The sequence below is a fragment of the Oreochromis niloticus genome, linkage group LG22, assembly GCF_001858045.2.
Source record: "Oreochromis niloticus isolate F11D_XX linkage group LG22, O_niloticus_UMD_NMBU, whole genome shotgun sequence".
Lineage (NCBI taxonomy): Eukaryota > Metazoa > Chordata > Actinopteri > Cichliformes > Cichlidae > Oreochromis > Oreochromis niloticus.
In genome coordinates, this window is record NC_031985.2 from 13,877,561 (window position 1) to 13,904,235 (window position 26,675).

Below are 26,675 nucleotides of genomic sequence, written 5' to 3' on the forward strand. Positions count from 1 at the left end.
CAATGAAAATGTCATCATCTTCAGCTCTGCCACCACCACCTCATGTCTAAAACAGCTGCACTGAGACCCTTTAGAGGCGGTGGTGTCTGTGCGGTTCAAAATAAACTCAGAACGGTTCATTTACAGTCTGACCCAGCGACCAGCTGCATGTCAGAGCTAAATGCCTTCCCATAGATAGGTATGCTTTATATTCTGGGAATGCAGTAGAGTACCACAGACATGCAGAATACACAAACTGTAACAACTGACCCTAAAATGAATAAAATTGCCCGGAAAAGTACAAATATTTCTATAACTTTTCCCTGTTATCCACAAGCTGATTCAGATCAGAAAAAAACAGCTGCAGGCATGAGGACGCCCTTCATTTTCTACAGTGTGAGGCTATCTGTGTATTCATGCAGATGACTCCACCAATTACAATCCACTGTTTATTTGATGACATCTTATTGCATGTACAGCAGTAAAACTTTTTTATAAGCTGAAGAGAAAAGGTGTTAACATAGTGAGAGACTGACTGCTTAAAGAATCAGTAAAAAAGTAGGAATAATTTTGCCAAGCACAGGACATTCATTTAGATGTTTACATAGATCTTTTGCATATTTTATCAATTCTTTAATGTGCAAAACAGAAACATTTAGAAAAAAAAAACAGTAAGTAATACACGAGACCTTCTGCATCTAAACATACATGTCCGTGTGCTAAGAGCCGGTTTCAGTCGTAAAAACTGAGCTTTGGTTCAGCTTTAGGCTGAGTGATCGTTGAAACTGCATGTGCAAAGCTGAGGGTTAGAAGTTTTCTTCTGCTGGCGGCTGCAGACTTTGATATTTCGCAGTGGCCTTGCAGGATCAGTCTTCGTTGTTGCAGTCTGTGCACAGAATCAGGTCTCGGTCTGGGAAAAAGCCAGAGCCCACCAGCGACACGGAGCAACGCGAGCACTTGAAGCACGGCTGGTGCCACTGCCGCTCCTGAAAAGAAACGTACTTCCCATCTCCAAACCCTGCAAAGACAAACACGCAGCACATGAGCAACTAATGAAAGGATTTTTTTTTCTTTCATTCGGGGTGGAAAGCAGGCTTTCATAATAGCCTCGTAAAACTGCGGAAATAGCGTTCATGAATTCGTGATAACATCAGCAGCTGGCAGTAACAGAGAAAGCCTTGCCAGCTCTGTGTGCCCTCAAGTATTGCAGCTCATAGCTGCGGTCAAGAGCATTTAATTGAAATCTTCATTTATCTCTGGCATCTTAGTTAATGACGGAAAAAGATAAAGTTCATAATGAGTCTTCTTGTACTTGTTTTGCACTGTTGTTTTTTTTCCACCGTGTGTAGATCTTTTGTTTGTTTGTTTTTAGCTTTGTGGTTCTCTCTAAAATTATTTTTAAATGTTTGTTTTGAGAAAATGAAGACGCTTCAGTCGGTATCTTGTTTTTAGATCGCTTGTGTACATTATCCATAACCAAGATTAAATTAAAAGGCAAACTCCCGAGCTGAAAAATTAAGCCGAGGCCAAAAAAACATGCAGTTCCCCTAGTGGCCACTTGGGGCTGACTCCTAAAGTGAGTCAGTCCTCACAGACTCCCCTTATAAAATGCCAAGAGACCAGTCAGTGACCTCCCCTAGTAACCACAACAACCTAGCAACCTTTCACCTTCAAACTAAAAGTTGGAACTTTTAGTTTGAAGATGGAAAGTCTCCATTTCCATTTTAGCTTGCAAGAATCTGCAGACAAGTCAGCGTCTGCCATGCAAGCTACTGGTGATGGCAGCAATCTGATTTTTTTTTCATCACTCTCTTTTCATTGATTTAACCTAGCAACCAACCACTCACCAAAAGGTTGGGAAATATGTATTTTCCCTAACAACCCGAGGTTACTAGGGGGTCGCTAACGAGCCTTTAGATCAGTGTGAGGCCATTTGAATACAGCTTCATTTACTAATGTAAATTTGGTCACTTCTGGTCCCCAAAAAAGAAATTAGTAGCAGCCAAAGATGCTAATGTAGAGGCTTCAAAATGCCACATTTCAAACCAGTGGGTGACATCACAACAGCTTTGCTACATCTTTTAAATACAGTCAGTGAGTTGACTCATACTGCAGAGAACTAGCACCTAAATTTGCAGCTCTTTAATTAAATTTACCAAACTTTATGATAAGTTTCAGTTAATATTTTGCTTTCTGGACATAATTTTATAGAAAACTCATAGACTCATTGAAAATTTTGCTTCAGAATTTTTTGCATTTTGATCCCAACCAATGTGCTCGGACAGCACAGGAATACTGGAAAAACTTTGGCATCATTGGTGGAGATGGTGTTTGAAGAAATAGGTATTTATGTGTTTAGTATATAGGCATGTTTGTATGTTTTTTGTTTGTTTGTTTTTTACTTTTTAAATATAAAATAACTATTACGTGGATTATCCTAAAAAAAGCTGTGGTTTGGTGTCCTGGGGCAAACAGACCCTCAAACACAGGATGAAATCACAGACCCTTGTACACATGGAGCAAAGCATGAACTGGCCCAGCTAGAAAACATAATGCTGCAATTAGCTGACTAATATTTCCCTTCTGAATTAGTAGTGACCAAAAGCAGAGCTAAAGGAAATGACTGTTTACATTAATCATGAGAAAACAAAATAAATCAGATGTGGGAGTAATGATGCTCTTTAGTGTTTGCTAACTGTCTGGACACTTTTCTTTATTTCCTCTTTATACACAGTTCCAATGGTGGAAGCTCATATTAAAGACAGTCAAAGTTTCAAATAATGAGATCAGGCCTGGAGGCCATCTGGCAACCTCTTGTTGCTAGAGGAAAAATAAATGTGCCAAGTACTCGCTGAGTGTGATGCAAGCTTTTCACCTTCATATTAACCGGTGTGATTTACAAGTGAAACCAAGTCCTGTCAGAAGCTGCAGCTTTTACTAAGAAAATGATTGGTCCATATTTCCAGTGACCAAAGCAATCACAAGGAGGTTTTTGTTGCAGCATTCTCTTTATGTCCACTTTCACCTGCTAGCAACTTCCAGCAACTACTCGCCAATCACTTTTTTCCATAGTCACCTGTGACTGAGAGCGGGTTGCTAACCGGTCTTTAGGCCTGAGTGATTATGGCTCAGTTTATGTGAATGTAATCCCTGTGAGCCAAACATTCAGGCTTCAGACTGCTCTAAGCACTGAGTTTTGCACAGTTCGTCTACTCTTGGCTCTGTATGATGTCACAGAGAGGGGATGCTACTAATATGGTCATTTTAGGCACACGGGTTACACACTGGATGAAAGGGAGAGGAGTTAAAAAGCTTTTACTGGAAAGAGGCCCAAAGGCTTCAGCATAGGATAAATGAGGACTACTTTAGAAGATCAATCATGCAAAGCTACTCCAGTAGAGTCCAAGAATAAACACATGGAGCTCAAAATGAGCATCATAAGAATGCTATGTGATCAAATCTTGGTGGAATTGGCCAAGAAAATCAGTTTTTGAAGATTAAAGTAAATAAAATCATGTTTTTACTGGTGTTTATAGTACAATTGTATCATTTATATCCATCACAAGTGTTTACAGCATGTAGTTTACTCCATAATGGCAGCATTCCCGTTCCAGTGGAGCATCCAGCCTTAGATCAGCATCTCTGCTGAAGGTTCACTCTCCAATCAACAGCTACATCCAATGTGTTTAAATCATTTCTAATGGAAACTAATGGACTTTTTTTTCTGCTGCTGTCTGACATTAAAAGCATTCACTGTGAATTAATTTGTTTGAATAGCAGGGAGAATCCACACAGAGGACACAGACAGGCTCAGAATTTAAGCCCTGAGTCACCAGACCTGCTGAAACCTGTTTGCTAAAGATAACTGTTTAGGCCTTTATTGACAGAAGACCATGAAGACACACGAAACAGAAAAAAGGAGAGGCGCACGGTGTCTCCGACCTGAAAGAAATGAAACCAGGAGCACTGCATGCACATCGTTTCGCAAGTCCACAACTCGTTGTGTAAGCTCTGGGGGAATGCACTTATTACTAACCTGTGATGGCCGTGTTGCAGCCGGCGCACTTTTTAGCATACATGTTACTGAAACACTTGACGCAGTACGGACTCTCCCCCTGCGAGGTGAAGGGTTGGCCAGCTAGCGGCGTTTTGCAGCCCGTGCACAAAAAGCACTCCTTATGCCACACCTCGTCCTTGTAGGTCACCCCTCCTTTAGTCAGAGCCTGAGAGACACAAACTGGGTCAGTAAGACATGTAACACATTAAGATCCTGCTTCTAAAGCTCCTGATCCTGGCACACATTTGGCACATAGCTCAGGACTTTTTCTGTGGGCTTTGTTTTTCAGTGGGTTTATGCTTCTTTTAAGATTACCTACAGGTGGAATTACAACAATACATCTCAGTTTTTCCACATTCAGGCCGTTTAATGTTATTACAAAGAAATGCTTCTGCAGTAAATTAAAGAAACCCATCAGCGTGCCGCACTGGGTGCTGTTGTATTATGGCACGTCAGAGGTAATGTCTTTGTCGGTAAATGGACTGTAAAATTTAGCCTAATTAAGACTTCTGATTTAGAACAAATGAGTCTGGACCACCACTTAAGACCAGATCAAGATGTGATTCCTTTTTAACTTCCAACTCTCTGACGCAAAATACAATAAAAAGTCCAAACGTTTTGGCTTCCTTCTTTTTTTTACTCTGCAAAATCGTCCAGTGGCCGGGTTTGGACTCTTTGCCAGACCGATTGTGGCCCTCAGGCCACACAGTTGTGAGAAAGTGGCCTGGAGAAACATTTAGAGAAAATCCAAAATAAATCAAACTTGTGTACCGATTCTTGTTTTTTAAAGTCATTAAAGCTGTACAATCATTCCATCCTGGAAAAAGATCAGTTCAAAGAAATAATTCAAAAGCCCAAGATTACCATGATATTCATGCCCACGATGGGTGGATGTAAACCACTGACTTCACTGTAAACAATCTAGCTTGACAAGCTAGATTTAGATTAGCTGTATTGTGTATGTGCATTTATCTGTTCAATTCATCCTAAGTGATCTTGTTTACCAAACTTGCTCACACTACATACATTTTTCAGGAAAAGCAATAGCTTCTTTGCGTTTTCATGGTCGCGTCGTGTGTTGCTGACACCGTATTTTTGAGTTATGACTTTCTAGTTTTGTTTATTTGAATATTTCCTTGTTCCCTTGTTTGCATGCATGCATTCTGTCTATAAACACGATAGCACAAAAAGCTTTGAATGAATTCTCATAAAACTTTGTAGGGGTGGAGAGTGGGATCCTGTTAACAATCCATTAAAATCTGACATCCACTGAGGTCTTCAAGGTCAACTTAATGATTTATTGGTCAACAAAAAACCTCATAATGTTAAAATTGTGATTCTTACAAGTGTGCTGTGTAATGTCAAAATATAGAAAGTACTGTATAAAGATTTAAAATATCATATATTTGACCTCTGACCTCAATAGATTGATCTGCTGTACAGCACTATATACAGCCTTTTAGCCTATGCTTCTTACTTTTCCTTTTTCTTAGTTCCTGGTTATAGTTTTTGTTTTCTTCATGTATTTTTCCTTTTCAGTCTCATTCTCTGTTTTAGAGTTTGTTTCATCCTAATTTGTCAGTTCCCCTGCATTAGGTTCATTTCTGTCTGTGTTTCCGTCATCACGTTTCACTTCCTGCTTTATTTTGATGGTCGTTTGTTTGTTCTTCCTTGTGTTACTTTTACCCGTCTTCATCTTGTTTCTGCAAACACCTACACCTGTGTTAGTTTGTCCCAGCTGTCTCCACTTCCCACATTACCGTGTGTGATTAAGTAGCTTCAGGCTGTCTGTGTTCGCTTGTTGTGTTGTACTATGTGCTTCCTGCTGTCTCCTGTTAAGCATTTTGGACTCGCTTTCCCTGATGTTGTTTATTTTGTATGATCCACCTTCTTTGGGTTCATTCCAGATAACTTTTTGACATCAGGTGCTCTGTAAATACGTTGTGTAGTGGTTGTGTAGCGTTGATTACTCAGGAACCTGCGTCATCTAGATTTCTTGTGGTAGATTATACATTATAGGAGTTTAAATTGTTAGGAAGACAGAAAAAAACTGTCATTTTGGGTAGTGATATATTTTGGTGTATTCTGGCATTTTCTGAAGGAAAGTTTTAACGAAAAGATTATTTTTGCACCTTTTTGCAGTGGCTGCACTGAGGAGCAAACCTGCCCTCGTAGCAGGGCACGCAGTAGTAGTTGTTTTTGTCTGGGATGAAGGATTCTGTACCGATAGGCTTCTCACAGGCGTGACACGCAAAACAGTCCTCGTGCCACGTGGAGCCGCCGTACTCCAACATCCTCGATCCTGTAAGAGACAAAAAAAAAAAATCAGCGCCGAAAGCAAAACCCTTTTGATCGTTTGTTGTTGTTTTTCCATGTGTAAGTCTTGGCTCCTCTTTGATCTCTGCTGTAAATACAAGCTGGAATGAAATCTGATAACATTCATACGAAGTCTGTGAAAACCAAAAATGGCGATTCGGTGTGATGGCTGAACCTCTTTTGGCACTGGTAAATTGCTGCAGCTCCAGTGCATCAAAAAAGCGTGACAAGCAGTAACGTAGCCGCTGCGTACATGTCTCCACGGCCTTCTACCACAGTTTTAACCATTTTGTAAGCGCCCTTTAGTTCAGAATCACTCACCACCGAGGTTTAGAGAAGCTGGCAGGCAGTCATGCTTATGCTTATGAAACTGGACATCAGATCCTTTAATCACTGAGCTTGTTTTACAACTTTTGGGACCTGAAAGGCAGCCCAAAAGCATGACGGTGTTTTGAACATGAACTTGGCTGCACATGTAAGAAATGGGGTAAAAGGGCAGGCACACCAGTCTGATCAGAAACTAAAGAAGAGAACTGGTGTAACATCCACAACCCACAAGCCCGTGTAATTTTCAGTCATCTGACACCGATACTTTGCGTGTTTTCGTCACAGCGGCAGGAACTCTGCTGGGAGGATTTCAGCAGAGCGAGGAAACAATCACGCTGTCACATCTAAGGTGTCACACCCCCTGATAACTACTGCAAAGAGAGGGTGTGAACTTTCCGGTATTGGCTCTGAACAGCAGTGAATGTTCAAGTTTGAGCGATTTGTTCCCGAGGAGGCGGCTCATGAACATGGTTCAGTGGAAAGAAAAAAAAAAAATAGTGATAAAGCCGGTCTGCATTGTCTCTACCTGGCATGACTGTCTTGTCGCAGGCCACACACTTGGAGGAAAATTCATTGCAGTAACAGTCGCTGCACACCAGAGCGTCATCCTGGCTGGTGAAGGGCTCGTCTGCCAGAGAGCGGTCGCAGCGGAAGCAGCGAAAGCAGTGCTCGTGGTAATGTCTGTTCTCGTAGAAGAGCTCCTGAGGGAAGACGAGAGATGTGAAGCTTCAGATTAAAGCGTGTCATTGGTTAAAGAAGCTCGGGGTAATGAAAATAAAACGCAGTTTTGTTGTCTTCTGTTCTGTTCTTGTGGCACACACACATCTGCTGGTTATCTGCTTAAAGAAGCACCAAATAAGAAGCTAAAATGAAACCTAATAAAGATGATGAACTGGGTTTAAACCTGCTCTTCGCCTCAGCCTATGGTAGCTGGGATAGGCTGAGTTGGATAAACAGAAGTGGATGGATGAACATTTCTACTTAAAACATGATGGTGAAAAGTTCAATTAAGTGGATACAAAAAAAGGGTTTCAGTGATCAGTTCTTAAGCATGATATGGCCCTTAGCTTTCTGCAGAAAGCTTGACTTGCTTGTTGAACTGCACACAATAAACAGTATGAATTCTCCCAAAGGGAAAATTGTTGCTTTTATTGTGGCAAGAAATGCATCTGGGGCATGAAATGAGCTTCCACTTTAATTTCCTGGCACATGGATGTCCCAAAAGCTCAAATTAGGTGCTGTGAGAAGCATGTCTGCAGCGTTTTTACCTTTATTGGATTACAGTGACCTGCTCTTTATGAATGAACATGGCCAGTACCTATAGAGGCTGGGAATTGTTTATCATGTTACTTTATCTCAGGGGTGTCGAACTCCAGGCCTTGAGGGCCGGTGTCCTGCAGGTTTTAGATCTCACCCTGGGTCAGCACACCTGAATGAAATGATTAGTTCATTACCAGGCCTCTGGAGAACTTCAAGACATGTTGAGGAGGTCATTTAGCCATTTAAATCAGCTGTGTTAGATCAAGGACACATCTAAAACCTGCAGGATACCGGCCCTCGAGGCCTGGAGTTTGACACCTGTGCTTTATCTTTTATTACTGGCTGTAAAAATCATGAACATCCCTGTTCTCTCTTTCCTATTGGTTGGTTTTTGCATTTAAATCTCTGCTTGGGTTGTCTCCTGCTTATTTGTGTGCTTATAAGTGTAAAAACCACATCCAGTACTACCTACAGTCTTGCAATATGTTATAAATGTTTGTCTGCAGAGTCAGAACAGAATTAGGAAAAAAGATTTCTAAATATTCCGCTTTTTCTCCCGGGAATAATCTACAGAAGGAGCTGGAACTGTGAGAACCGGTCTCAACGAGGTAGTTTGAGCCCATTTTCATGGAGTTAGAAAACACTTCTCTTCATCAATGTGACTGCTTTTGATCTTGCTCTTGTTACTGCACACAATACTGCATATAATACTGTATATTTTTTTTAATATTGTGTTATATTTACTGTCCTGCCCTGTTGGTCAGGTCTGTCTTGAAAAAGAGATTTTTCAGCTTGCAGAGATTCTTAACAACAGGTTTATCTGGATATCTACAGTGAGGTATGTGTGGACATGGGTGGATGATTCTTAAAAATGTTACTTTATCTTGATCACAACTTTACGTCATGGGACAGATGCATCCCACTTTGATCCTGAATGGGAAACACCAACAAAACTCCCCTTTTATCAGAGTACAGAAGTTTACTTATACATTTAATCCTTGATATTTGTGAATATAAGGAAAAGAAGTTCAATTTCAACAGTACATCTCAGTAGTTATGGAAAGAAATCTGTCACTCTGATTCTTAAATTGTAAGAAATAAATGTGTAAAATTACAGAAAAAGTGTATCTACGTAAACAATGGACAGTGTGCCATGGATACACAGCGTATCCTGTGTTTGCAGTGTAAAAACGACTAATTTCTATTGTAACTAGTGAATCTATTTTAATCTTTTATCTAATTTGTAAAATGAATGATGATGTGGAAGATATTTATCAATAAAGGCAAAGCTGTAAAACTTATGAAAATGCAGTTAAAAGTCTCAAATTTGCTCTTTTCTTCACGTTTTCCACAGCTGTGAAGTGAGGCCTGATTGGAGTCCTTGCCGAGCCAATTCTGGTCCCCGGGCCTTTTGTTTGACACCTCTGCATTATGTTATCATTGCGTGCACATTTGATTAAATGCTGAGGAGTATTTATTCTTTTAAACTGTGGATGGACAGACGAAAGATGCCTCACTATAGCCAAGACAGCTCAAAACGTACTTTTATGAAGATGTGAGTCATTTTGTCTTTGTTACAGCTATTTGTACTAAACTATTTACCATTTAATGCAAGTGACACAGTGTATTTCTGGATTCTTTTATAGATGTAAATGTGCAGCAGCAGCTAGCGAGCTTAAAGTTGAAAATGATTGTACTTCTTGAGCCTCTCTGGACACACAGTAGTCCCGCTTCGCTGTTTGATTCAAAAGCAGGGAACTAAAACAATGTAGGCTACAAGTTTAGGCTTGATTTGTTTTTGTTTCTTACAAAAAGACAGGAGATCATGTGCCCACAGCACCCCGCTGTCTCCAAACAGAAGAGTTAACAGAGGCGTTCCCTCTTTCTTCATCATTATTTTCTTAAAAATCAGAATAACTCACTTTGTATTTTCTCTCTGTAACAGCTGCTTGTGTTCCAGTTCACATGCAGTTCACGCGAGCTCTGTGATAAATGGCTCCATTGAACGGTGGGTGAAAAACGTATTTTTGAGGCATGGGGTTTCACAGCGGGGAACGGGGATGGAGCGGGATGAGCGATGCGTGCTGTTACGCGTTGTGCAGCCAAAGCAAGCAGGACTGTAATTTACTGCGCTCCCTCACAGGGAGTCCATAACTCACAGGACACTGGTGGCCTGGTGGCGTCTGTGGGTGTTTCCTTCAGGACAGTGTTTTTAATTTTCACTCAGCTAAGGCTTTTGGACAACTTAAAGGGGATTACTGACAATTTGGTGGTCTGTAACTAGAGTTATGTTTTCCAGGCACAGCAGCTGGAAAAATTATTGTAAGGGACTCCGAACATTTTTATTGGACGAAGAAACATTTGCTTAAGTAAAACCGGCAACACTACAGTGTAAAAACTACTTTTACTGGATAGTATCACAGTTTTTTCACATATATAAATTGTTTTATTTACGTACTTATTCAAGTTTTATGCACATTTTAATTACGACAGAGCAGATTGAAAATAGTAGATCAAATGCTTGATTTATTAGAGCATTATTATATTGTTATAGTTGCCATCTAGACTCCATCACTTCCCACAAATCTGATGCACAGTAAACTGAGGAGTTATGACCCCTCCACCACCCAAACGTCTGCCTGTCGGCTCCAGGGAGATGTTTGCTTATCATTTCCCACAAGTATGTTACACTGTAAATTAGGGAGTGATGAGTAATGGAGCCTAGGGGTGGATGGTGGGGTGGTGAGGGGGTTGAAACAGCAGGGAGTGATGCAGGGATAGACCAAACTGGGAGCATACAGAGCAGGTTGAGTTGCTTTTCCTAACTTATGATGTGAATCTCTTGTTCGACCACATCCCCAAGGTGCTCTATTGGATTGAGATCTGGTGAACTCTTGTAAATTCATTTTCATGTTCATGAAATCAGTTTCAGATGATTTGAACTTCAGGAAGCAACCATCAGAAGGGATGGACATTGTCAGCTACAATATTTAGGTAAGCTGTGGCCTTTAAATAATGTCACAGCCTACCTGAAGTAGTGTAAGGGGTAAGAAAATATCCCTAACAAAAGCTCAGGTAGACACACAGTTGTTACTGGATGTAACCTCGGTTCTATGAGTATGTGCATAGACCCTGAAACACTGCAATTCCAGCAGACTTATAAATTCTTTCCAATCCACAACGCGTGACATGGATCCAATAAAGTTTGGACAAAGATGCACAGCTATAACTCCTGTTTCTTTTTTTTTTTACATCTTCCTTGGTGTGACAGTACAGTAAAAATATTAAAAAACTAAAGGTCTCTGTAGCCTTCCTCCAGGACTCCAAGAAACTGTGATGGGAGTTTAACAGACTAAATAACCAATCCATTTAGTTACCTGCAGCTCTGCCTTTTAAAATACTCTCATATTTTCCATTTAAAAGCCTAATGCTCCATCTAAGCAGTTAAAATAACAGCACAAGGTTGAGCAGACGTACTTAAATTTTTCAACAGTGTATAATGCGAGCTCACCTTTGCATTGTGTCCAATTATCTCTTTGCATTCCTGGCAGGTGTTGGCGTACAGGCGGTCGTAGCAGGGGATGCAGTGGGGATTGTCCTCCGCCAGGATGTACTTGCGTCCATACAAGGACTCGTTGCAGTTTTTACAGTCGAACCGATCACTCATGATGATGCCTCTTCCTTAAGCTGACCTCCTGCGAAAAAACAAAACAAAAAACAGATGATTCACAGACGCAGTTTAGGATTCAATATCAGCAAGAATGCAGCACAGGAAGGAGGAGGAGAAGTGAGATTAGGAAGCCACAGAGAGAAAGCAGGAAGAAGGTTTTCATTTTTTTTATATACAGTGAGGAAATAAAGGCCAACAGGAGAGAGCTAATCTACTGAAAGATGTTAGGCTGCAGTCTGAGGTTAAACATTACTCAGGAACCTCTCCATGCTTCAGCTGCTATAAGCACAGAAAGGGCTGAATAAGCACATAGTTAATGTTGATATACTGTAACTCACTGCTGTAATGATATACAAGCTTCTCCTGTTTCATCATTACTCACAGAGAGTAAAAGCTCATTCCCAACTCGCTCCTGCATGAAACCCCCTGTGGCGTTTTTGGCGTTGACAAAAGAGTGCCTAAACAATATTAATTGTTGGGAGGCGAACTGACACGACATTCTCAGTTTCAAAGGCTCTCAAGCGCTTTTTTTTAAAATCTGTGTTTGAACTGTGTGTCAAGGGCCACACAGCTCATTTGTCCGGTCTGTTTCTTTTGTCAACAGCTTCCTCATGAACACTGTTTTTCTGCAGACTCGGACGTGCGACGTTTATCGCAAGAAACTAGGAAAATACACACAAGGCAGAAAAGAGCGAGTGACAAGCAACTGGCAAACTGCAGGGCTCTAGCTTTGGCTCTTTAGTGAACCATGAAAACTGTGGCGTTCGCAGCACTCCTGCAATAAATCTGATCTTTTTACAGGGTTTTTGAATATAGAAGCTTTAATCATCATCTTTGGAAAATGTGACATGTCTCATGTTAAAAAATATACCTGGCACTTCTATAAATCAGCAAGAACTTTAGTATATTTAATAAAGTCATGCAAAACTTTGCATTCATCGTGAATATTCCTCAGTTGCACGCCTTTGAAGAGGTTGAATTTTACAGTTTTTAGTTTGTGTTACATTTGAGCCCTCCTAACTTCATAAGCACAGGAGCCGCATGAAGTTTTCAAAGTTTGAAGTTTAATTTGAGGGTCTGTAACACGATAAATACTCACAGTATGAAGGTAAGGTCCTTGCCTGGCTTTATCTAATAGACCAAAAATGTTGTAATTTTGAAAAAACTGGCTTATTTGGAGGGCTCAGTTCAGGGATTTTTGTTCAGATTAGATGGATTTTGTGTGGAATGAGCCTATAACTTCAAATCCAACTTTAAAGCTGTGCTCAGCCTGCTTTCTGAGCTCTGGATCAGTCCCTAAATGATGAACTTACATTCACCGTTTGCTGAATCTACAAATGACTAGAGTGGCAGGTCATGGTGCAGAGGAAGAACAGGTGGAAATAAGGCCGGGCACACAGACATCCCGCCGTTATTACTGAGCACACAGACAGGCATTAGGAGGGCATGTGACCCTTATTTTCTACAGCAGCAAAAGGAAATGAGTGAGGAAATGAAGTGCGGAAGGCTTAAATATCCTCCTGAAAACATTTAAGACGGAACAGACGTGGGCTTGAAAAGATATATGCGGTGTGAATGAGGATCACAGATAAGAAAAGGTCTTCAGTTTGGGGATATGGTCGTGTTCAGGATCACTGCACGTTAAAAAAACATGCACTTAAAGAGGCCTAACCTATTTTGGGCAAAGAGTGGTTTTGACATGTTTCTGTAAAGTCAGAAAGGTTCAACACAGTGCAGCTGAGAGACTTTCAAATCTCCCCGAGGGATCAAGGAATGAGCCAAGCCCCCCTCTTCCTCTCTTCATCACCGGCTCGGACGTAACGATGAGAGGACCCAGAGCTCACGCGAACTAAAGAAGGCCGCTCGCAAGTGTTTTTAGTGTTCGGCTGGCATGAACTAAGTGTTGTTCTGAAGCTTTTTGCTTCACGCTCTGTAACCTCCAAGTATTTGCATCTGGTCTGTTAAGGAGTGATGGTGGAAGTGCAGTTTACATTCCTGGTGTCCAGCGCTATCAAACATTTTGTTTCAAATAACCAGTGATGCAGCAATTTCAGATAAACATGAAAAGAATAAACACTGTCTGCTCTCGGTCATGGTCGGCAAAGATGCCAGAAGCAGAAACTCCCGCTCCTCCAGGACATTTTCTCCAGGAGGGGAACATTGAGGACCCCCTCCCTCCTCGCAGATAACAGCGCCGCTTCCTCTTAAAGGCCACCAAGCCGGGTCAACAAAACATGGAGGAAAAGCAAACTGATAAAAAAACCCCATTACATCCCAATGTCTGGCTTCTGTCACATTTCTGTCTGGATGGAGAAATCAGCTCAACTTCCCTCCTAAAGCGTCTATTCTCGTCCGTGTGTGTCTGCGCTGAATGCAGCGATAGAACAATAGCTTTCCTTCCGGTCATAGTCTCCACATTTTAGTGCTTCATGTTTCTCTTCCTGGACCACAACATCTGTGAACACATTTGTAGTCTCCAGCTGTTGTCTTTCATCAAATTCTCCTGTAGGCTTCCAGTCGGGAATTCTAATGGGACCGGTGTTCAAATGCATCACTGCAGAAAACAAGATTTTATGGCTCCTGTAGGACAGTCAACTCTCTAGCTGTATTGTCATCTATACAATAGAAAACAGGGTGAGACAGGCTGTGAATGCACGTGGGACCAGCAGGATTAGTTCAGCTTAGTGGGAGCATGTGCAAATAAAGTTTAGAACATGCCTAAAGCTAACCTGTTAGGGCATATCTCCTTACTGAGAGAAATGTCAAACACCATCAAACGTGGATTAAACAAGCTATAAACACAGAATGAGACAAACGTGTTTTGCCTTGCTTCCATTTCACAATATTTAAAGCCTCACTCACACAGGCTTAGAGACGTCCAGCAACTGCTAAGTGACTCAAATTCACATTTTCTTGCATTACGTGGTTGTTGTGGGACTACTCATCTTTCCCTAGCAACTGGTGGTTGCCAGGGCATCACAACCAGTCTCTTTAGTGAATTTATTATCTTTCTGTTCCAGATCCACACACAAACATGAGAGTGGCACAGAATAATTTGGAGTGACTGTGAGACTGGGCACAAAAGCCCACAGTGAAGCCTCAACCTGAATGTTTTCACCATCACCTTCGCCGCCTTGGTATCATAAGGCCAGATGTGATGAGACAGAGGCAGACCTGACTGGAAACTCACAGTCTTGTCAGTCACATGGTTAGCCACTCTAATGATGATAAGATATAAAATTAATTTTGCAATGTGTCCTGAAACTAGAAGCTGAGCCCCAAGTCATTATGAAGGTGTTCACTGAGGTCACAGATCAAAGGGGCAGTTCAAGGTGGGATAGAACACATCCCAGTGGTCATAGGGCAAGAGGCAGAGTACACCCTGGACAGGTCGCCACTCTAGAGATAGAGAAGCATTCACACTCCCATTCAGACCTGCGTGTCTTTGGACCATGGCAGGAGGCTGGAGTACCCGGAGAGAACCGATCTAAACACCTCACAGAAAGGCTCCAGCCTGGACCATCCTGCTTTGAGGCACCAGAGCTGACCACCATACCAAGTAACCAAATTACTAGTCTAATGCAAATAAGTGTATATTAAGTACACCTTATATGTCATATATAAATAGAACAGGCAGCCAAGAAAAGAAAAGTAAACCCACAAAGTAAAGCCTGAAGGGTTTTTTTCTGTGTAACTTTTGATTTTTTAAGGGGCAGATTTTGATTTACACAGATAACATTTTCCATGCCTGAAGAAGAGCCTGTGAACTGGAATGCCGCCCTCACAAGGCTGTTTTAAAAGGGATTCAACGTCATCAAACTGAAGCTGTGGGCGTGCAGACCTTTTCCTTCTTTTGTGAACTGCAGAGACTTTTCTCTTGCCTTTGCACAGATATACACACACTTAAACTTCTTTTTTTTTTACCTCGTTTACTGAACACAGAATTGACACAAAATGACAAATTAACTATATAAAATGAAAGCTGGTAGGTACAAGGAGTGATGCCATTTAACCATTTTGAATGAGGTGTGAGACAAGATTCTTCCAAACGCCTCCAGAAACGTCGTGCTTATGTAGCAACAACCAATCAGACAAGAATGACTTTATCTGCATACCATCTAGACAGGCTGACACACTCAGCTGTCTGAAACACCGACTGACTTTGTAGTAACTGCCCTGTTTAAGAGGCAATCACTTTACAGGTGTCCTCTGCGACCGCACCTGGGAATTCATGTCACCCCCGCTCTCTTCATGACACACAAACCAAACAGTCATCCGTCCTGTCTGAGTACTCTAACTCTCACTCAAGTAGCGCGTCTGCTTAAACCATTTAAACCCACAATTCACCTCGGTGAGTGCACATGTTGAATTTTTCGCTGATACGCCCTCTGCCCTGGAGAGAGATTTACCGGGCTCGCGGCTCGCGGCTTTGTAGTGGCGTCCAAATGGCAAGTGTCTCCCAGGATCAGCCACCGGGCCTCCTGTCTAATGTCACTTCATGGCTTGCTTCTGTTGTTTTACTCCTCAGCAATGTGACGGTTTCTTGTGACAGGAGCCAGGAAATCTGCTCCTCTGGTTGTTAGTGTTTACTTTCCCTGCAGAGGAATTTAGACTTATGTCTGGGGTTCTCAAACCAGATTATTCCATGATGAAAACCACTGTCACATGCAATAAAATCAAGCAAAGCACATATGAGGAAAGTGTTAAATCTGTCACAGGCACAAAAATATTAAGTCATGCCGCATAAAAGAGACTCAGAGCCTTTTTTGGGTATTTTTCCCCTCAGCCACCTGAATCTCACCGGCACACCCTCCAGTGTGTCTAAAGAAGGATGTTTTTAATGTGTTTTATTTTAACTTACAGTCGCCGCTTTCTCCACATTTGAAAACAGAGCCTCTTTCAACAGTTAAAGCTGGTAAGCAGCTAAGAAAACAGGCAATTTTTTTTTAAATTAGTGGCTCCAGAGATGACGATGTTGGTCAAGAAACTGTTCCAGACTGAAATGCGCCTAAAATTTTTAACCTTTTAACAGCCAACAGTTTGCCAGCATTTAGGTTATGTTTAAGTCGCACAGTCTCAGAAACTGGAAGAATATTTCCTTTCAAATCAAGGCTCATACATAAGCTTCTTTTTGTCTTTTGGCTGACGAAAGGTCCTTAAAAAAAGCTAAAGAGTATAACCCGCGTGCCTGTGAGTGTCTGACTTTTCCTCTAGCACCAAAATAATGTTGACCTTTGAGTTTGGTTTAACATTAGGGTGACAGTGTTTGTCTGCTGGTCAATTCAACAAACTGGCCCTGCCATGGTCCCTGTTATATTTGTGTATCTTTTCTTTCCTATCTGAGTTATAATGTTTAGTGTTAGGCTGTACTCACACTCGACTGCCTCACCCAGCTGCACTGCAACAACCCAAAAACACTCGATCGACGCAGCATCTTAACATTGAAAAGTCTTTTTGCTGAATATAAGAGATTAAGCTATGATGCTTTTACGCACGCTGTCACTTGATTGGATAAGTGGGAACAAAGTTTTTAGAGGCAGCCAGAGTTGAGGAAGAGTTGGAGCGATCATGCTACGTCCTGCACACTGTGCCCAAGTCCAGCTGAACAATGCTCAGGTCCAGTTACTGAAGCAGGCAATGGAGTGCCAAATGGTAAATGGGCTGGTATACTTACATAGCGCTCAGAGGCTACAAGCCTCATTCACTCAGTCACACACACAAGCCTTTTTTCTATCCCTAAGCACTCTGTCTATCAATCGCAGACACACTCACACTCCGATGTATGCACTGGGGGAACTCGGGGTTCAGTGTCTTGTCTAAGGGTACGTTGACATGCAGACTGTAGTAGCCAGGGAATACATCTACCAACCTTCCAATACGTGGATGACTGGCTGTAGCTCCTGAGCCACAGCCATCCTAATGGAAGAGTTTGTTTAACCATATTTGGATTTTAGAGGTTAAACACGCTCAGGTAGCCCAAGTGTGAGTACACTTGTACTCTTTATGACTTGGTGTTATTTACTTATTTTTCTTTTGGCTATTTCCTTTTAGTTTTCTCATGGGTCTTGTTTCGTTTTTACTTCCTCCCTTTGTGATTCCCTACCCCAAATTCATCAGTTTCACAAATGGTTTAATTGTGACCATTTGTGTCTCAACAGCAACTAACCATGTGAATATACTGTATATAGTCCTGTCTCATAATCCTAAATAAAGTTCACTAAATATACCAGGTTTGCCTTTTTATTCTTCTTATAAACTTAACAATACAATAGCCTCTTTCTTCTGTACAGTAACACCCTTTAAAAATCCACAGACTATGAGAAAGTGTGTGACAAAGTTGGTTTTCAATTACCTCACCCCACTTCAGTGTTTATTCCCCCCCGAAATGGATTAAGGCGCTTTAACGGCCTGCGAAGCTCCAAACAGTCCTCATGCGACTGCTGCATTACACAACCTGGATTTGTCTGAGGTGAATGAGAATATTGACAGCACCCAGAGCAGAGCCCTGCAGCACGGAAACAAAGCGACACCCTTTTGGTTTCAACTATAGCCCGATAGAAAGTAAAATAAAAAAGAACAAGGCCGTTCTCTTAAGGCCGTCAGATGACTTTGCTTCCTTTCATCTCCAGTACAAAGACGCTCAATGTGGCGTGGCTTCCTGCAGATCACATGGCCAATTTCGGCTGCAGGCACACAAATCAACATGAACACACATTGTCGTTTGTGTTGGCTCTGATTAAAGAGCTCATCAGGATGAATTGCTCCTTGCTGCTGTAAACACTGATGTTATTTTGAGACACTGAGCTGGCAGATCGGTTACAGTATTTTGGTTACTTGCACATGAAAAAAAAGGAGAAAAAGAAGTAGGGGGAAAACGCTGCAGTTTCAGTTGTGAAATCCATGAAAGGTCAGATTCAGTATCAGCGATTCAAAGGGATTATAAACAAACTGGTTATGCTTCATTTTGTGTGACTGTGTCTTTAGTAATAGTTTAAACTCCACTAAAACGACACGATCAGTGTCGCTGGATGATAAATGTCTGTCTTTCATCAGATCATACATTTAATTCCAGCTAAACTCTGAAGAGCTACATTTCCTGTGAGGTAAGCTCTGTCGGGTTCGTTTGATTCAAACCTATGATTAATTAGGTATCTTTAGATATTAATGCCACCCAGCCTGCGTCATTAAAGCCAAAAACACAAGGAAATAAACTTCTTTTAAAGGTGTGTGTAGCTTAGTTTTCAGTCTCCAGCTGGCTGTTTGTTTATCTGTGGAAACAATGTGGGCCGCAGCTGCTACTGTCGACTCAGCTGACAAACATTTCACAGTCAAACAATTGAAAGAGTCACTACTGCAAACGTGTTTCACCCTGAGACCTGAAGGACTCGCACACAAGGGAGCGGTCCTGTCCACGTACGCAGGACGGTGCAGGCTCTGGCTGCACTGATATCCCTCCTCTATATTTCCCACTCTGTCATAGCCCACTCAGTGTTATGCTGCCATTCCCAGTAACATAAAATCACTTGTTCATAAAAATTACTTTACCTGTCTTTGCTTTAATTCTTCAAATTTTAGTGACTCTGTTTGGTCTGTGGCTGCCACACGAGTGCTTCCAGGGGGTGCACTCCTTAAGAGGTGTTTGATACACATACTTATATATATTACATATATTTGTATCAAACCTTTTGTAATTAGCCACATTTTCCACTCCGTTCCTTTAAGTTCACGCAAGCAAACTTTAACCACTGACAAGACTCTGGAAATGTTGCTGAACACTGGAAAAATGCAGTTTAAGTTCAATTCATCAGTTTGTTTTTAGCCTTCTGCTGGAGTCTCTGGAGATTTTACAGCTGGCCAGACTAAATCAAGGGTTCTCAAAGTTTTTGTGGCCAGGGATCCCTTATAAGGTCCCTCTCAAAAGATTAACACCAATTATGTGTTAGCATCATCGTCTCTGTCGACTGACTCAGAGCTTTATTGCTACACAGCAAGAAAGCTTTTTTCCACCCTGAGGAGGATTTGACAACAGAATGATGTGATGTGTCACAATCGTGTCAAGCTGTCCAAAATTACTCTTTTATTCCTGTCCGAATGGGTTAACTTTGGCATTTTTGTTTTTACAGAAGCTAAAGAAATGGGAACATGTGTTTATTTATTTATTTATTTTTGCATCAGGCTGCTATTAACAAAGTGCCTAAAGATATCATTTAAAACTGCAGAAACACCAGTTCATCCCTTGTGTTAGGTGCCTTTTTCTGTTTGAATAATTCATATGTCAGGGATGAGTGGTCAGATAGACGACCTGGACTTAAAACAGCCAGTGTCTAAAGAAAAGTGTTAGACTTCCGAAAGAAAACTATTTCTCAATAACACTTTCAAAAATACGAGAAAGTCTTTGGAAGTAAAAAATAAAGAAATGAGGGATGCCTCAAAATTTTTGCACTATTTAATAGAATGAAACCATTTTTTATCACTTATTCCAAATTATTTTTATGACCCAGTGGCTACAGGCTCCAGATTATTGGGTATCCACATGGACTAAATGACTCTGCGATTAAATAACTGTACATTTATGGTGTGGGGAGCACAGTGGCGCAGTGATTAGCGCTGCTGCCTCACAGTAAGAAGGTCCTGAGTTCCACCACCTGGCTGGGCCCTTTCTGTGTGGAGTTTTCATACTCTCTCCGGGTACTCTGGCTTCTTCCCACAGTCCAAAGATATGCAGTTAGTGGGGTTAGGCTAATTGGTCATTCTAAATTGCCCATAGGTGTGAATCTGAGTGCAAATGGTTGTTTAGCCGTGTGACAGGCTGGCAGCTGTCCAGGGTGTACCCTGCCTCTCGCCCTATGGTAGCTAGGATAGGCTCCAGCCTCCCCGAGACCCTGACAAGGATAAGCAGAAGAGAATGGATGGATGTTTCAACAGCTATTGTACCCCCGCCCCCCATTCATCCACCACCAAATGCCCACAGACGCCTTCACCAATCCCAGTTACATCAACCCACCTGTGCACCACCTGTTAAAGGCGCATCTTACATTCCTTTCCCATTGCTGCATCATTTTGTTGAGGACTTGCAGTCTCACCTGTATCAAAACCTGTTCCTGACGTGGTACCTGTGAACTTCTAATATGCTGTACACGGTTAAAAACAATGAATGACGAGTTGGAGGACAGCTGAGGAATCTTCATCCTGAGAGGAAATGAATGTTTGTACTAAATGTCTTCACAATTAATCGAACGGTTTCTGAGATATTTAACTAAATCCCCAAACTGTCAAACTGACTGCACAGCAGTCAGGAGATCATCAAAGAGACATTATAATTCATCCCTCGGGAAATATCAGTGTCTGTACTAAAACTGCAATGCCCCAAGCTGAGCAGTATGGCCAAAAATCTACTTAAAACATTTAAATATTACACTGAAATAAAGATGAAAGGAAAGAAAGTAGAAAGAAGGATTCAAAACAAAGATTACAATCAAGTGGACCTGTGGAGTCTCTTAAAACTAGGTTTCTTTTGGCAATGCGGTTGTTTAACTTGGAAAAAGACTGAAAAAAATAAACAGTAAGCTTGATCTTAAATAGTCTACAGAAGACTATAATCCAACACAAATACACGAGTAAACACTTTCCCATCAGCTGTCAGCGAGCAGAGGACATCGAGTTCAATCCTGGGTGTTAATGTAACAACTGTTTTCTGACAGAGTGCCGAAGCTGCTGTCTCTGTTTCATATTTACTGTTTGATTTATTTGTCCCGATGGACTGGCAGCCGGTCCACGGTCTAGCTTATCCATGTGCCCTCTGACAGCTGGGATAAGCTCCAGCCACGCCTGCAACTCTGAGATGGATGAGCAGTTAAAAGAAAACGGATTGGATTTATTTGTTCGGGGCTCCATCTTTGTGTTGCGGAGTAAATAATTAGAGACAGATATAGTACAAAAATATTTTTCTGTCTCGCAGCCTCAAAGCTAGCTGTTTGCAGCATTGATGCATAAGTGCATATCATATGCATCACTTAACTAAATGCAGCCGGTAAAGTCAGAAACTCAGTATACCTTCACTGTTTCCACAGGAATTAAGAAGGTAAGTAGCAGCCAGTCAGAGCTACATCTCAGACTCTGCAGGCCTCAGTTAGCATGTTAAATGTTAAAGTCCATTACAACACAATTAGAAAAAGACTGAACAAATAGTGAGGCAATCTGTCTGACAGCTGAAGCTTGGCTCATAATTGGCCGTCCTACTGCACAATGATCCTGAGCAGGAACAAATCAGAAAGGCTGAAAATGAAAAGAATTAGGAGGTTACAAAGGTCCAGTCAAAGTCCTGAACCTGATTGAAATGCCGCCACCCTCCTTTCTTCTTTCCTCTCTCCCCTCACTGCCCGACAGGTTGCAGCAGACAGCAGCTCCTCCCTGAGCCGGTTCTGGTAGAAGCCTCTTCCTGTTAAAAGCAAGCTCTTCCTTCTCACTGTCACCAATTCCTTTCTCACAGGTTTTGTGGCTCCTTCTCTGATATTTTAGCCTCTTTTCCTCATGATATTAACTGCCATGAGGCAACTATTGTAGTAAACTGACACTGCTAAGTACAGTTGAATTGAACTGATTTGATAAGTGGACAGTTTGCGGTGCTGCTGAATAACAGATTTACATTTTTATCTTGTTTACAATAACCAAAATGGTTTTTGGGTTGTTGTTTTATTTTGTTTGCTCCTGGTCAGGGTTCACTGAACAGTTGTTGTGCTACAAACTGTCCATGTAACAGACTGAGTGTTACTTAAACCTACAGGACATAATGCATTAATTAGAAAGCTTCAGTCATGCTTTGGATACTAACTAGCCGGACATGTCCAGGATCCTGCTTATACAGCAGATATACTGTTTAAAGCTTTCATTTTAAACCCAGAGTAAACAGGTGTTCTATCTATCTAACTGATGTTCTGTCTCCTAAACTGTCATCTTTCCAGCACTTCGGCTGAAACAGCGGCTCGATTTAAGTGACTCCTGAAAGCTTATTTTCATAGATTAACTTCGCCTTTAAAGATTTGCTTTTTTCTTTGGCATTCAAATGCCACCAATTGGTCCACTCCTAGGATTGGATCCCCAGGCACAAACAGAGCAATAAACTGGGCATCTGTGTGGTTAAGTGGCAGAAGAATTGCTTTGAATTATACATAAGAGAAATCAAGCAACCACTGGCTAAACCAGGGGTGTCAAACATAAGGTCTAGGGACCAGAATCCACCTGTCACAGTCTCCAATCTGGCCCACTGGACGGCTTTGGAAAGGTTTTCCTACTGATAAAAGCCTCACCCATGGCCATACTGCATCAAAGTAATAGACAAACATTTAAATGACAGTAAAAATCCTTTTTTTTTTTCATTTTCTACTATCTTCCATAGAAATTATTTATTTTTTTAGGTTCAAAATTATTTTAAAAAAGGTCATTTTCTGTGAATTAACAGATACTTTCTGCTTTATTGTACACAATGGTTTCTTATAATTTAAGCCCAAAAGAGTCATGCTCACAGATTTCTTTCTTTAATACAGCAGCATTGAGACGTAATGTTAAAACCAGACTTCTTTCTCTTCTTCAGCAACCTAACGTTTAAACAAAGTAAAAAGTTAAAACTCTTTTACATTGACAGCCAAGGGAGCTTCCCTGGTCTGGTGAAAGTGGGCTGTATGAGTTTGACACCTCTGTACTAAACAAATGGGACAACATTGAAGAGATGCCTGATTGTGTCAGGACTCCCCAGATGTCTATTTACACCTACAGCCAAGTGGCCACTCTGTCAGTGATGGGGATGTGCACATCGTGGACAGGGAGGAACGATGATTTGAGTGGTGAGTGAAGCCATAGAAATGGGAGCGACCGTGAGTGAACCAAGGGAGGAGCCTACGAGTGCATCTTTCACCATCTTAGATGAGACTGAAGAAGTCACGTGGACGGGTGAGGGAACGTTCGTCCTGCTGAAAACGCTGCATCCAGGTGAATCAAATCAACTTTCCAAATCATTCACGCTTTACTTTTGGCTCTTCTTCACACACTTTCTCTTTTCTATGAATTTATGCATGAACATGTGCTTAAATGTGTGTTTTTTAATGCAGGGATTTGTCCACTTCTTTAATGTATCTATGTGAAACACTTTAAATGTTTTTAATTATTATGACAGTGATAGCTGCCTCCTGGTTTAACCTTGATATGTTTTTTAGGAGAGCTATGCAAGAAGAATTTCCTGAAATTCCAACAAACTCACCCCAGGCTGCACAACAGGACTAGGAAATGGAAAAGACAGGGATGTGTGTGAGACTGACTCACGATGACACTCTGACAGTCTGAACGTGTGGCAGACAGTCGTAAAAATCATCTCCTCTCTGACAGCTTTCCCTTTATTTTCTAAATCTGGGGTTTATCTCCACTGAGCTGGAGCCAACCAACCTTCACCCAACACAAGAATTTCAGAGGAATGTGACTGTGGTGAAAACGTGGCAACACTGTGTGGTTCCACCATGAAGGGGGGAAAAAAGAAAAGAAAACAAAAAGGCATTTTTCTTCTTCTGCCCTCTGTTTTCTAAAAGAAGACAACAGTCAGGAATTCCATTCTGCAGGAAACAAAAACACTTTTGTTCAGGGTGAGAGCGCAATCGGAGATGATTGTTTCAATGAATGTATTAATTTGACCAAATGGATTGGAACATGGGGATGGTGTGCGGTGATGGAAACTATGAGTGCCGGAGGCGGGGTGAGGTGGGGGGGCAGCTGTTTGCTGAGTCTCCAGAACAAAATCTGTAATCTGATGGAGACATGACATCACTCCAACAGAACAGGACCGAAGGGGCTCGTTAACACGAAACAGACTAGAGTGCAAAACATGTTTGTTTGTGTGGGATTTTATTGGCCAGATATTATTTTGTGTGCCTCCGGCATCTGAGCCAGTTCAGCTCTTGAGGGGGGAAGTGTTTCCTCAAGGGTCTCCTTGTTCTTTCTCTCATAAATCCGACTTCAAAAGCACTTATTAACAGTATCAGTTACTCATTTGGACCATGTTCAGGCTCCCAAACCCCCAAATAGCATCATTATTTCCTCACACTAAAAGAACTTCCTTTGGCTTCAAAGATTTGGTTTATATCGGTCCCACATAACTTTAGAGTCCACTTTCTAATATGGCACACTTTAAAGATAACAGTGCAGCTTTAGAGTACATTGAATTCCCACATTTTAATTCTAATAAGCAGTTATTCACTTTTAAACCTAATTACTAGAGTGAGTTATTACAACCTGGCAACCTGCAAGCTTTCCATTTAATTGATCAGTTACTAATCATTAGTAAAGCCATGATTGGGTCATAAAGAGAGCCTCCTTAAAGAGTGGAATCTTTCATTTTAAAGCCTCCATCCACGCAGATATTTAACGATGACTAAAATATGTCAGTAACTAGTTTTTCAGCAGGTGAAGACAGGTGTTTGTGCCTCCGCGGATAAAACTAGACCTCACAAAAACTCACCTAAACATTCATTTAATTTCACACAGTAAAGGTGCGTAAAGCTTCTCCTTTAACCCCCCGTTATGCTGTGAAGCTGTCAGTAAATGTACACGTACCGCTCTCGGCGCACCAGCAGTTTCTGGAGATGCTCACAGGAGACTCTACAGTCTCTGCAGGACCTGCAGCCTCAGCCAGCCGATCTGCTCTGCTGAGATGACAGATAGTTAAATCCACCGTGGACTCCAGCGAGCTGAAAGCTGACGGCTTTCCACTGACAGAAGCATCTGCGCCGTCTCTGGTGCGTAAAACCAAAGCGATTCCTCCAAAACACCGCCCCTTGCCCCCACCCACCTCTCTGTCCTTACACTCCCTCTTTCTTTCACTTTGCGGGGAGCTGAAAGACGGTAGACTCCATGTGTTTTCTGGACGTAACTGAATATTTTAAGTACATGGTAGACTTTAAGGGATCCTCGGGTTAGTGCAGGGGCGTTTCCGGGATTGTTTGGGATGGCAAAAAGCGGGGAAATAAATACAGTGGAGAAAACTGGGCACGAGTTTCAGGCTCATGTGCAGCAGCCCCATGTGTCCTCAAACAGGTCTACTACATGAAAAGTGACACTGCACAAGAGTTTCAGCGTTATGTATTCAGTAAGTGACGAAACATGTGTTTAGACTAATGTAAAAGCTACAATCCTGTTTAATAAAAAAAACTTTAACTTTTAATTACAAGACCTAAAGTAAAAGTACCCCTTTGGATCATAATTATTCGTTAATTAGTGTTTATTTGTCACTTCAATGTAGTTGGGGGTGTTTTATTTCTTTATATACTGCTATCTAAAATCAATCAATCAACACACCCTTGCCCTGCTGATCATATAAATTTCTCTCTAAATATAAATTTTCTAGCAGGAACACTTTATTGGGACTTTTATCGGATTTAATACCACAGTAAAAGTCAGAGTTGGGACTTAATCTCAACTCTGGAAGTGATTTTCTCTTCCCGACAAGCTGAGCATCACCCCCACAGCTGTCCTCTCTCTGCACACTTTTCATCCATCAAACAGAAATGAGGAGCTGAGATCAGCTTTAAACCCTGCACACACACACACACTTTCTCTCTGTGCTGTCTTTCACCTTACAGTACTCGGTTTCTTCTGAGTTTTCTTGGTTTGATGCATTTTTTTATTTTCTTTTTGTGGTTAGAAGCAAACTGCAGGGTCCTGGAATAAAAGACAGAGGAAAATCCTGGACAGCATGATATCATTTTCCCTCTCATTGACCTCCATTTTCCACAGTGGTGAGCAGGAGGTCTGGGGACGATTAGAGGGTTCAGCTGTGGCTCCATCCTGCCATTACCCATTACATCAGGATGTACACAGCATGGTGTGATGAAAGCTTTTACTTATTTACTGGACCTGTTGACGGATTTCTGTGTCTCAGACATCTTGGCTTTTTATCATTCATTTGATTTGAATTGACCGGGCTAAATGAGGATGAAACTCTTAGATGCAAATATGATGCCATCTGCTGTTCAGACTTCATAGTTACAGCATTTCAGGAGAAGTCACACATTAAATTTAAAATAA

At 41.5% G+C, this 26,675-nt stretch overlaps 1 protein-coding gene across 1 annotated transcript; it reads right to left on the minus strand.

Moving 5' to 3' along the window:
• Window positions 1-414: 414 nt before the first annotated feature.
• fhl3b (four and a half LIM domains 3b) lies at window positions 415-25,437 on the minus strand. Its single transcript, XM_003447182.5, has 6 exons — window positions 25,206-25,437; window positions 11,451-11,634; window positions 7,206-7,380; window positions 6,169-6,338; window positions 4,016-4,202; window positions 415-997 (listed from the first exon to the last, which is right to left on the minus strand). Exons 2-6 carry the CDS (start codon window positions 11,604-11,606, stop codon window positions 846-848), a joined length of 840 nt encoding a protein of 279 aa, XP_003447230.1. The 5' UTR covers window positions 11,607-11,634; window positions 25,206-25,437; the 3' UTR covers window positions 415-845.
• Between the last annotated feature and the right edge of the window lie 1,238 nt (window positions 25,438-26,675).